At 48.8% G+C, this 12,796-nt stretch overlaps 2 protein-coding genes across 2 annotated transcripts in view; both read left to right on the plus strand.

The window, feature by feature from the left end:
• LOC309384778 (zinc finger MYM-type protein 1-like) overlaps positions 1-12,796 on the plus strand; it is a 194,791-nt gene that overhangs the window by 142,383 nt on the left and 39,612 nt on the right. The window contains exons 2-5 of one of the 2 annotated variants that reach the window (XM_081938544.1): positions 6,468-6,709; positions 6,964-7,078; positions 9,263-9,330; positions 9,713-9,842. In XM_081938544.1, coding sequence (XP_081794670.1) covers positions 6,468-6,709; positions 6,964-7,078; positions 9,263-9,330; positions 9,713-9,842 — 555 coding nt within the window. The remainder of the gene's footprint in view (positions 1-6,467; positions 6,710-6,963; positions 7,079-9,262; positions 9,331-9,712; positions 9,843-12,796) is intronic. The other variant, XM_081938545.1, reaches the window with a different exon arrangement.
• Positions 1-12,796, plus strand: part of LOC309384782 (uncharacterized protein) — a 139,326-nt gene that overhangs the window by 63,905 nt on the left and 62,625 nt on the right.

Below are 12,796 nucleotides of genomic sequence, written 5' to 3' on the forward strand. Positions count from 1 at the left end.
AGTTCAGTACGGTGAACTTCACTTCACTTACGGTAGACAGAGGAAACCGGAGGAGGCCAGTGGCGACATCAAGAGTGCTCCTGGAAAATGTCATCCAGTGACCTCAACCTGGTCAATTGCTGGCAGACCTCAATCGCAGCCTGACCTGAACGCCTAACCAAAGAGGTTTGCACACAGGGTTGTGGAATTGTGCCCGCTTGGTGAGTATAAATTCCTTATTTTTTTTAAAAAAACAAGTTGTATTACAAATTTTTCTTTTTTCCACCACACCTACATTATGGACAGAAGGTTGACCAGGTCCCATCTTATACATTACATTCATATTAATAGTTACAATATATTCTAATCTTCCCATTGTACATCACTATACGCCCTACATTTCTCCTCTCCTACAATTACGCCAGTTGTTTACCACGTTTCTTCATTCCCGGAAGTATCTCTCAAGTTCCCCATTCCCAATTATAAACGTTTTAAATTCCCAATTTAATTTGAATTACAATCAAAATTAATAATATTATTAAATTGCCTACTTTCACATTCCCATCCACTGGTCTACCTTATTGTATATATTTGCTAATATTTACTCTATTACTATTCCTCCCTTGTATTAACATTTTTTCTCATTATCCATCATCTCTTGAGTTTTTTTTACGCCCATTCATTAATGATTTTTTTAAAGCTGTCTTTTATCCCACTCCCTTGAAGTCTTAGTTCTCTTTTTTTATTTTTATGTGTGTTATACTTTCTCTTCTGTATCCCTTCTATCTCTTTTTGTTGTATTGTTTGGATACCCCTCACCAGAGCTTCCTCTTTTCAAAGTATTTCCCTTTTTGCCTTTTAATTGCTTCTTTTGGGGGGAGGGTTTTCCCCCTTTCCTCTCTACTCTTTCTGCATTACCATGAATTTCTGTAATGTTGGAATTGATTCCTGTTTTTTAATTCTTTCTCATCTATATTTTTAACTTCTTGCAACTCCTTTAAATTTCTACCTTCAGTTCCTTCTATTTTTTCCCCATGTGTTTGAATAAACATCCTGTCTCTTTATTGGCTATTAAAGATTCACGCACATTTTTAGCAACAAAAATAATTCTTCATATACCTGAAGCTCCATTTTATAACAATTTTAAAAGCTATTAAAGCCTCCCCAGTTATATCTCTTCACAATTAGCCAAGATTTAAAGTATTTAATTTCCTTGCTTTTCTGCTTTTCTTCAATTATTCCTCTTCTCTTCAAAAGCAGGGTGTTCTACTATGTTAATAATAATCCAACTCCAGATCTTTATTTCCTCTGTCCCTTCATCCCTGGCTTCCCTCCCCAACCCTGCCTGGCTCCACCAGGGGTGGGTTGCAGGTGGTACGCCCTGGTACGGGCGTACGTGAGCCTGCCCCGAGCACTGGATACCGTTCCGGAACAGTGCTCCGGAGGGCCCACCCGCCCACCCTCGCGTCTTACCTGTGCTTTAAGCATTTGGCGCTTCCGCGCATGTGCATTGCAGCTGGAGCGTCGCGGAGGCTTGAGGAAGCGTCGCAGGTAAGTATGAAGTGCATATAGGTGATGCCGAGGCTCTTCCAACCTTTGGAACGGAATCCGAAACCCACTATTGGGCTCCACCCACGTGAGTGATGTACAGTCACCTGGCCCCCTCAGTCACATGAACCCCCCAGCCACCATCCCCTCAGCCAGTCATTAGGAAGAACCGGTTGTTAAATTATTTCAGCCTCACCACTGATTAGGAGTCACATAAAAGCAGCATTACAATACTTGAGAGGTTGCCACAAATAGGAGAAAGTCCATTTATTTTCCAGCGCACTAGGGGGCAGGACAAGAAACAATGCATGTGACCTAATCAAGGAGAGAAGCAACCTGGAATTAACAAGAATCTCCCTTACAGTGAGGACAATCAACCAGTAGAGCAGCTTGCCTTCAGACATTGTGGGTGCTTCATCACTGGATATTTTGAAGATGAGACTGGATAGTTACTTGGCTGAAATGATATAGGATCTCCTGCTTGAGCTAGACTAGAAGAACTCCCAAATTCCCTTGCCGCTCTATTCCGATGTTGATTCCTCAATCCTTTCTTGTGCTTTCTCGCTAAGTAGGAGGTTTTAAAGCAAACATGAGCATCAGTGGAGATTAAGGTTGTCATTTGGCCTGAAAGTGATGTGTGACTGTCACTTTTTAAGGGGTGAAGATCCCTCAATCATTTCAAGAAACTCCCTCTGACGAGTACCCATTAGAGGAGAGCTGTAGGCAGAAATGCAATTAGCCCTGGATCCCTATTGCTTGAGCTTTTCTTATTTTGCTTACTATTGTCACAGTCCGCCTTTCCACTCTGCTTCACATTATGTAATGCAAGTAATAACTGAGAAAGAAAACCATAAGGAGAACGTGGTTATAGTGATGCTGAATTAGAAAATCCAACTCATAAGCTCTTTGTCCTAATTTTGTGTTGATCTTTCCTTGCCTTCCCTTGTGTTGCCCATCTCTGGACTCACACAATCTTTTCAATACCTTTTTTTAAGTGAGGTCTCCAGAATTGGACAGTATTCCAAATGGTATCTCACTAAAGCCCTTTTTAGAGGGGTAAGACCTCCTTTTTGCTGGCGGTGATACATTTGGAGAGCTGGAGGCAGTGGTGGGTTTCTGCCGGATCGCACCGGATCGCGCGATCCGGTTGGCCAATGAACCCGGAAGTAAGTTTCCTGCCCCGCCCCTTTCACGGGATGGCACTTGCCTGCGCTCCATCAGCTCGGGCATGACCGGAGAAGTTTCTCTTCTCAGAAATGTCTTCAGTGGAGCGGTGGCAGCCTGCGTCCCTTTCAGGAGCTCCACTGAAGAAGCTTCTCCGGTCGCACCCAAGCTGGTTCACGCTACAGAGACGAAATGCCAGCCTTCGGGTTGCAAACCCCACCTGCCTCCCCTTCGCGCCTCTTGCAGCTGCCAGCTGCTCAGGAAAGGCGGGAGGCTTCAGCTGGCCAACTTGTGTAAGACAAGACAGGCAAGCTGGTGGGCACATGACTCTGCCAAGGACAACGTAGAAGGTGCAGAATCAGCTCTGTCTGAAGGCGAGAAGGCTCGGAGCTACCACCACCCCTGCTTGCCCACCAGCCGAAGCCTCCCGGGAGGTTTTGGCTGACGGGTGCGCGGGGGGAGGTCCAAGCTTTTTGCCTTCAGGCAGAGCTGATTCCGCGCCTTCTACGTTTTCTTCGGCAGAGTCACGCGCCCACCCGCCTGCCTGTCTTATCTTACACAAGTTGGCCGAAGCGGCTTCTCTCTCCTCCTCCTACCAGCCCTGCAGAGCAGCGCGCAGAGTCCATCTCTCTCCTCCTCCTACCAGCCGAAGGAAAAGCCCCGGGGAGACGGGCTCTGCGCGCTGCTCTGCCGGGCTGCAGCGCGTGGAGCCGTCTCCCCGGGGCTTTTCCTTCGGCTGCAGGAGGAGGAGAGAGAAGCCACTTCGGCCTTCGGCTGCAGCACAGCGGAGGATCGGCTGCGACAGCCTTGCAGAGCAGCGCATGGAGTCCGTCTCTCTCCTCCTCCTACCAGCCGAAGGAAAAGCCCCGGGGAGACGAGCTCTGCGCGCTGCTCTGCCGGGCTGCAGCGCATGGAGTCCGTCTCTCTCCTCCTCCTACCAGCCGAAGGAAAAGCCCCGGGGAGACGAGCTCTGCGCGCTGCTCTGCCGGGCTGCAGGGCATGGAGTCCGTCTCTCTCCTCCTCCTACCAGCCGAAGGAAAAGCCCCGGAGAGACGAGCTCTGCGCGCTGCTCTGCCGGGCTGCAGCGCATGGAGTCCGTCTCTCTCCTCCTCCTACCAGCCGAAGGAAAAGCCCCGGGGAGACGAGCTCTGCGCGCTGCTCTGCCGGGCTGCAGCGCGTGGAGCCGTCTCCCCGGGGCTTTTCCTTCGGCTGCAGGAGGAGGAGAGAGAAGCCACTTCGGCCACTCTCTTCCAGACGCCCAGCTGGGACCGAAAAGGTGCCCTTTTGACCAAGAGGGGATCAGCTGTGAATGTGGAACTGCGGGGTCTTTTCAAGTGCGTAAGCTGAGCAGAAGGAACATCCGTTCCTCAAACCCAGCGCTACTCCCACCTCCCCATTGTCCGAGTTGCAGCAAGTGAAGTGCCACGGGCGGCAGGCAAAACGAGGCTTCTTTGCCAGCCTCCCAGCTGGCAAAACAGAAATTTTCACCAACTGGAAGGTGTGTGTGTGTGAGAGGGGGGGGAGAGTGAGAAAGAAAGAGTAAGAGAGAAAGGAAGGAAGGGAGAGAGAGAGAAAGAGAGAGAGACAAAGAGAGAAAGAGAAAGAGAAAGAAGGAAAGAGAAAGAAAGAACGTTGGAGAGAGAGACACAAGAAGGATGGAGGGAAGGGAGGGAGGAGGGAGAAAATAAGGGGGAGAGAGACAAGAAAGAAAGAAAGAAGGAAGGAAGACAGAGGAAGAGAAAGGAAAGAAAGAAAGAGGGAAAGAGAGGCACAAGAAGGAATGAAGAAAGAAAGTAAGTGGGGGAGAGAGACACAAGAAAGAAAGAAGAAGGAAGAAAGAAAGGAAGAGGGAGAGAGACACACAAGAAAGGAAGGAAAGGAAGGAAGGAAGGAAAGAAAGAGGGAGAGAGAGACACAAGAAAGAAAGGAAGAAGGAAGGAAGAAGAGGGAGAGAGACACACAAGAAAGGAAGGAAAGAAAGAAAGGAAGGAAGGAAGGAAAGAAAGAGGGAGAGAGAGACACAAGAAAGAAAGGAAGAAAGAAAAAGAAAGAAAGAAAAAAGAAGAGAACTTATGATCACAATTGAGCCCAAAATTTTGGTTCCTAAGCAAGAGCATTGTTAAATGAGTTTCACCACATTTACAAGTTGGTCACTCCCACTCGGTCACATGACTGCTAAGCCACGCCCACAAAATAGGCCACACCTACAGAATAGGTTCCAAAAAAATTTGAAACCCACCACTGGCTGGAGGGGGCTCTGCCCTCCCCACTTTGCTGAGGGACTGAACGAATAAGTTGAGAAGGGAAGTTGTACATATTGAATTAAAGAAATAAAATAAAAATAAATTAAAATCATATTTCTGCCTGTGTCCCATCTGCCTCTCCTTCAGGCCGGACTTCCCAACAACCGCAAGAGACAAGCTGGGTTTCCAACAGAGGCTCCTGGTCCTCCTCTTCTGACTGCCTGGCTGTTTCTGACAGGATTTGGCCCCTTTGAGGCCTCCTCCAATCTCTGCCCAGCCTTCAGGGCAGCTGTTCTTGAGGGAAGCGAGTTCAAATCCTCCAGAGAGAATTTTCTCCATCTCCTCAGTGGGTTCCTGGGACAGGAAGGAAAAGAAGATGGAGAAAGTGCCGCCTCTAGAGACGTCAAAGCCTTTTTCCGACAGGGAGCCATTGAGAAGGGCCTTTCCTTCGACTCCCAAGCCCATCATCCATGCCCTCTCTCTTCCCCTCAGACGCGGTCCTCTTTCCCGCCCTTTCTACAATCTTGGGACTTTGCGGCAAATCCACCAGGGGGAAAAGAAGGGAACTTCCGGCGCTTCCCCATTGGTCCACTGGAGGGCGAACGTCAAGGCTGGCTTTCTAGGGGAGACCGGAAGAAAGTGGCATTACAAATGCTTGCCGCTCTAGGATGCCGCACTCGCTCTCCTTAACCCCTGGGGCTCCGCAGGAGGCGGAGAAGCTGCGGGAGAGTCTGGCGGGGGAAGATCCAGATGCGCCCCAGGTGAGTTGGGGGCTCTTCCCGGGCAAAGGGAGGCGGAGGACGGAGAGACCCGCGGCAGGCCTTCCTCCGGCTTCAACCCCGGGTCCCATGCTCCTCAGCCGCCCTCTCTCTGCAGAGGGAAGCGGGGAAGGCGGAGGGGGTCCGGGGAGGAGCCCGAGTGGGGGCAGCGGAGGGTCGGCCTTGCAGGGTCCCAGCAGGAGAGGAGAGAAGCCGGGCGAGGAGGAGGCAGGATTCGCACCAGGCTCCCCGAGGGCCCCATCCTGTCTCCGGAGGGGGGGGGGAGAAGCGGGGCGGCCTCTCCAGCTGCCTCCTTCCCGGCCCTGCGCTGGGATGAGCCGCTTGGGGTTGGTTGGGTGAAGGTTCTTCAGTGGCTGAATTCCACTTTCCAATTCTTGGCTTTTCTTTTTCCTTCCATCTCAGATGCAGAAACCTGAAATCTTTGCAAGGCAAAAGTTTCTCTTGGGGAGGAAAACAAAGAGCGGAATAACTTGCAGGGATCCGTCCTGAAGCCCCAGAAATTCCCCTGTGAAGGAAAAGGCACCTGGAGACCCACCAGAGTCCTTGGACCCACCTGGAGTTGCTCTGCAGGACAGAGAAAGGATGGAGACACAACCTTTGGCCAAGGAGGGAAGCGGAAAAGGCCCTTCAGCTGCTCAGCCTGGGAAGGGGGGGAAGCTCTGGACAAGGACTGGGCAGAAGATCCTGGAGGAGGAAACCATCCACCCTTCCGAAGTTCAGCTGCAGAATTTCATCCAACACTGGGAGGCTGAAGGTCCTCGAGGACTTTGCAGCCGACTCCATGACTTTAGTAGGCGATGGCTGAGATCTGAAAAATCCACCAAAGCCCAGTTGCTGGACCTGGTTGTTCTGGAGCAGTTCCTGGCTCTTCTGCCCCCAGAGATGGAGGGTTGGGTGCGGGAGTGTGGAGCAGCGACCAGCTCCCAGGCAGTGGCCCTGGTGGAAGGCTTCTTCCTGAGCCAGTTGGAGGGGCAGAAGGAGCAGAACGAGTTGCAGGTAAGAGACTTTAGGCAGTTCAGAAGGGAATAGAGAATGTGTCTGAATATTTCACCCCTCCTTCCCAAACTTCTCTGCATTAATAATATGTGGTAATGTCCCATCAATTCTTGTAGGACATTGTTCCATTGTTTTCTCACTCAACAACACTGATGGATATTGGGGGCTTTGAGGTTGTGTTCCGAATATAAGAATCTACTTTAGGTCGTGTGATACATTAATTCTGCTTCTTTTTTCCTTCCTCCTATTTGAAGTCCTGCAATGTGGAGATCAGAGATCCTGAGGGAAAGAAGAATCTATTGAATCCCCCTCAGGAGCTATTTTTCAGGAGGTTCACTTGGGAAGATCAAAGTCAGGACACCCCAGGAGGTAATTGAAGATCCTCCAATTATCCATCTGTCTTTCCTTCGCTCTCTCTTCTATTCTGTACAATACCTCCTCCTATTTATACTTCTCCCCGCTAACTGCATCTGCTGATAATCACCCAGCGACCCTCTTTAGGTGAGCCGCCTCCTCCTGGGGAAGGAGGAGATTGAGGTTCACCTGAAGGGGCGTACTGAGGAAATTGCGGATTTTCTGGAAGACATAATTGCTTGACTTCGTTCCCAGTTAAATGCCGGAACGGTTGCTGGTCCAGTGGAAACCCTTGAGGCAGGTTCTTGCTCTGTTATCTGGGAACGGTTTGACCCTGTCGCTCCTGAGGAAATGGACAGGATCCTAGAGGGTATGGTTGCAAGCACCTGTGTTTTAGACTCATGTCCCCCCTGGTAGGTGACAGGTGGGTGAACTCTGGCGGTGATTAATGCTTCCCTACAGGAGGGGGTAGTGCCCCAGCACTTTAAGGAGGCTGTGCTCCACCCTCTTCTTAAGAAGCCATTGCTGTATTCCAGCCTGTTGGATAATTTTCGACCTGTCTCCTATTTTCCCTTTTTGGAGAAGGTGGTTGAGAAGGTTGTTGCGCGGCAGCTCCAGAGATTTCTGGATGAAACGGATTATCTGGACCCCTACCAGTCAGGATTCAGGGCTGGATTTGGGACAGAAACGACATTGGTCACGCTTCTGGATGTTCTCTGGCGAGAGCGGGATGGGGGTAGCACATCTATCTTTGCTCTACTTGACGTCTCAGCGACTTTCAATACCATCGACCATGGTATTATTCTCCTGAGGCGGTTTTAGGGGATGCGAGTGGGAAGCCTTGTGCTATCCTGGCTCACTTCCTTCCTCTGCGGCTGCTCTCAGTCAGCGTTAATAGGAGGGGAGAGATCCAGTCCTCATCCACTGCTTTGCAGTGTTCCGCAGGACTCAATTTGCTCTCCACTCCTGTTCAACATTTATATGAAATCGCTGGGTGAGATAATCTGTCAGCATGGACCAAGATATCATCAATATGCTGATGATACTCAGCTGTGTGTCTGAGTGGTGGGTTAAGTGATGCTGTGTCCTCCTCTTGCAGTGCCTGGAGACTGTGAGGGGCTGGATGGGGAGCAACAGGTTGAAACTAAACCCTGGGAAGACCGAGTGTCTCTTGTGTTTGGGGTTTGTTGGCCAAGGGATAATTGCCACCGCTGGTCTTGGAGGGGTGGCACTACCCCAAACCCACCAGAGTGGGGAGGCAGGGAATGCGGGTCCCATCCCCTAGGACAGTGATGACTAACCTTTTTCCCATCGCGTGCCAAAAGCGGGGGGAGTTCAAGGGGGGCGTGCTAGGGCGTGCCCACACCTATAATACTATATGTGCGACACCCCTTGCACATGCCCGTGTGGCACCCCCTCCAACCGCTTTTGGCGTGCGATGGACCCATTTTTCACCCTCCCCAGTTCCAGAGGCTTTCTAAGAGCCTGGGGAGGGTGAAAAGGGCTTCTCCTGCCAGCACCACCCCCGGAGGCTCTCCGGAGGGCGAAAAACGGAACTATGGGCAAACCGAAAGTCACTTTCTTGAACTTCCGGTTTTCCCGTAGGACCATTTTTTTGCCCTCCAGAGACTTCAGGAGGTTTCCTTGAAGCCTCAGGAGGGTGAAAAACGGACGAAAATGAAGGATGAAGTCAGCTGGCCAGAGTGCGCATGTGCTCTGGTGCTTAAAAGGCAACGTCTCGTGTGCCCTAACAAATGGCTCCGCGTGCCATAGGTTCACCATCACGGCCCTAGGGAGATATACCTTGTGAGATCCAGAAGAAGGGCCTTCCCCATGGCAGCTCCCTCTCTCTGGAACATCATCTCCCCAGAGATTAGACTCTCTAGCACTCTAGCACGTTTCCGGAAGACGTTGAAGACCTGGTTCTGCCAGCGAGCCTCCGGAACCCAGAGCACCATCGATCCCATTCAAATAGCACCTTTGAGGTGTGCTGTAGTTGGGGCAGGGGGTGGGGGTGATTTTATTTTTTTAATGTATTATATAACTCTTCCTTTATTCGTTTTATCGTTTTAATATGGGTTTTACCTTTGTAAGCTGCCCTGAGTTGCCACGTGCAAGTAAGCGGCGTATAAATTGTCTAAAATAAATACAATAAATATTTAGTTAATTATTTACTTTGAAATTGTTTATTCCCTACAGAGAAACAAAGAATGAAATTTCTTGGTTTTTATAACGGCGATCAAGCAGCGGTTGAACCTCCAAATCAAGTAAGAAAGGGAAAAGTTATTAGATTTGTATTCTTGCCTTTCGGAAGTGAAGTGGGTGTGCAGAGTGCTCTATCCTTCTATTCCCCCCCCCCCTTTTTTTTTGCACTGGATTATTCTTCTGTCCTTCCACAAAATGGACAGCAGAATAGCAGGTTGAAGTTGCTGAAGTCAGTCAATATCGCTTCCTCTGGTTATCTTGTTCTGCTAAGTGCTCCTCCAACTTTGTCTTTACAAGAAGCACTTCTTTTAAAGTCCTTCAGGAATTAGGAATAAACGTATCACATTGGCCGGAACTGGTTCCCCTTCTATCCCCTTCTATAAATCATTGATGAACATGAACAGACCTTGCGAATCCTCCAGTTCTGTTTTTTTCCTTGTTCAGGAGAGTCTGGTGTCGTTCGAGGAGGTGGCTGTGTATTTCTCTGAGGAGGAATGGTCTCAGCTGGATCCTGACCAGAAAGCGCTGCATTCGGAAGTCATGCTTGAAAACCATAGGAATGTGGTCTCTCTGGGTAAGAGTTTTCGTGTCCTCAATCAGAGACTTCAAGAAGACAGATTATAGTTAGCTTTTATTTAAAAATCACTAATCAGTTACCGTATTTTTTGGAGTATAAGACGCACCAAGATTTTGAAGAGGTAAATTAAAAAAAAAAAACTTTTTGCCCTCTCCAGCTCCCAGGAGCCCTCTCTCTGTAGGCATCCCAAACCATCTGCATGCTCTGTGTTTTCTGAAAAATGGGGCATGCAGAGTTTGGGATGCAAAGTGCTCCTGGGGAGGGCAAAAATGCAACATGTGGGGCTTGATCTTCTTAAAGAGTAAGGCTTTTATCTATCTCAAATCCACTTTTCTCTACCGCTCCCACGGCAGGGCAGGACTAAACAGCTCTCTACACGCTTTATTGTTTTTCCCCTTCCCTCGGACTGGCGGTGACGGTGAGCCGTTTGGCCCATGGAGCAGCAGTCGGCTCGCTTCTTCTCTTCAGCTAGGAGGGAAAGACATGCGGGCTGCCACTGTGCTTGGCTGGGAATGGGCCATTGGATGAGAAGGTGGGGATAGATTCCATTTGGATTAAAGGTTCCTCGTGGCGGCGCCTGAGCAGCAAAAGGGAAGCATAAAGGAAACGAGGCTGCCTCGTCTCTCTCTCACACACACACACCAGATCCGCCCGGATCTGTCAGCAAAGAGATACGGTAGGTGGCCTCAATAGCGGCAGTAGCAATAAGCACTGCATGACAGATCGATAGAGATTGGGGTGGGGGATGGAACAAGGGAAGAGAACCGTTCTCCTCTGTACAAAGACTTTTCTCAGGACCCTCAATCTCCACTTTCTCTCCGGAAAAAGCTATTGGCATCGTTGGAATTTTGGCTAGTGAAAGAAGAGCGGGATGGAAAGGAAACTTTGGAATGCGGCAGCTGCCAGGCTCCAGGAATACGGCGCTCTTGTATTCCGAAGTTCCCTTTTTATCCTGCGCTTCTTCCATTAGCCAAAATCCCGACAATGCAAGTAGCAATTTTCCAGAGAGAAAGTGGAGATGGAAGATCCTGAGAAAAGTCTTCGTGCAGAGATTTGTTCTCTTCCCTTGTTCTACCCCTCCACCCCAGTCTCTACGGATCTGTTATGCAGTGCTTATTGCTACTGCTGCGATTGCACCCAGCTACCGTATCTCTTTACTGCATGACAGATTGTGTGTGTGTGTCAGATCTGTCACGCAGCAAAGAGATACGGTAGCTGGGCGCAATAGCAATAAGCAGATCTGGAGAGATTGGGGAGGTGGGGGGGTGGGGGAAGGGAAGGGAAGAAGAACATTCTCTCTACGAAGGCTTTTATCAGAACGCTAGATTGGGAAGTTAAAAACTTGGAATGGAATACAGTCAAGCTTGATTCAAAGGCTTTGGTGCCAGAGATTGCTGTGCTGCCACCCGAAAATGCTATTACCGTGATATTTCCCTAGAAGCGCCCGAGAAGGGGCAGGTAAAGCGGGCGCTGCAGAGATCGTGGTACCAGCGTTTTGGGTGGCAACTCAGCGATCTCGGGAACCAAAGCCTTTGAATCAGGCTTGATTGCAACCCATCCCAGGTTTTTAACTTCGCAATCTAGTGTTCTGATAAAAGTCTTCCTAGAGAGATTGTTCCCGTAGAAAGGTACATCTTATACTCCGAAACATACGGTAATGTCTACTGGAAAGGAAAAGGAAAGTATCTGGCCTTCTGGTACTCCAAGGAAGGAAAGAGTCAATGTCGCTTAGCTTAGATTCTTTTGGGCGGTTTCTTATCTGTATTCTTTGAACTTACCTGTGGATGCTGAGAAGAATGGGATGTGCTTTTATGTATCCTCTGGAGGTCATGTGAGAAGAATGTGTTGTCATTTGTCCTCTGAAACCTCCAAAATGGTGTGAGAACAGAACTTTCACTCTCAGGCCATGGAAGAGCATTCTCCCAATCCAATTCAAGAAGAACGGCTTCATGAAGTGTGACTCAGAGCATCCTAGAGTACAGGTGATCTCTGAGTTCTGACAGTTCACTTAGTGACCATTCCAAGATACGACCTAGCCCTCTCCCAAGTACTTAAGACTCAGTCCTGAAATTACGAATGTTACAGTACCAAGGCCCGCATTCCCATTACAAATGACAGCAGAGGCATTGCAACAACAATCACCCTACTTGCACCCCCAGTCCACCCCCCCTCCTGGGACTTACATTATTCAGAAAGAAATTCACTGTCAGCATTCCAAATATCATCCAAAATTAAATCAGATTTCACGGCAAATCTTTCCTCAAAGTTCTAATTTATTAATAGAGACATGTTGATACATCTGTGGAAACCCGAATCTGAAAGCTTCCTGGGTTCTCACCCAGTTGAAAGTTCAAAATCTTGCCCCCACACCTACACGTCCATCACATGGTCCAATGTTCCTCTGCCACGCTGGCATTTCCACCCATCTAGTTTCGGTCGGGTGCAGAGGTGGGGAGACAAAAGATGACCTTGGGCTTCTAGAAAGGAATTTTTAATTTTGAAAACAAACACATTCTACTCCTTACTATTCCCCCCTCCCTATTCTCCACTAATGAAACAGCATAGAAAAAATAATAGAAAGTGTGGCAGGCCAAAGATCCTAAAAGGAATATGACTGCAGGCCTGACATTCACTTGACTTTGTACAGTTTGATCTTTTTCTCTAACCTTCTTATCATTTTCATTTCTCTTTTGCTTTGTAGGTAATAATGGGCAGGAGAATCAAGATTCCTATAAACTGTTCCAAGTGATCAATGCTAAAGATGGAATGGAGAAGTTTGGAATTCGAATAGAATTTGAAAGCCATGAGAAAAACCAGACAAATAATTGGAGTCAGGAAAACTCATCTTCCGCTGATGCTCCAGTGCAAGATTTTCTTGCCCAACAAGAGAAACCATGTGATTTTGTTACAACTCAAAAAGTGATTGACACAAAAGAGAAGCCATATAAATA

Source organism: Natrix helvetica (genome assembly GCF_964273705.1).
Source record: "Natrix helvetica genome assembly, chromosome: 1".
Taxonomy (NCBI): domain Eukaryota; kingdom Metazoa; phylum Chordata; class Lepidosauria; order Squamata; family Natricidae; genus Natrix; species Natrix helvetica.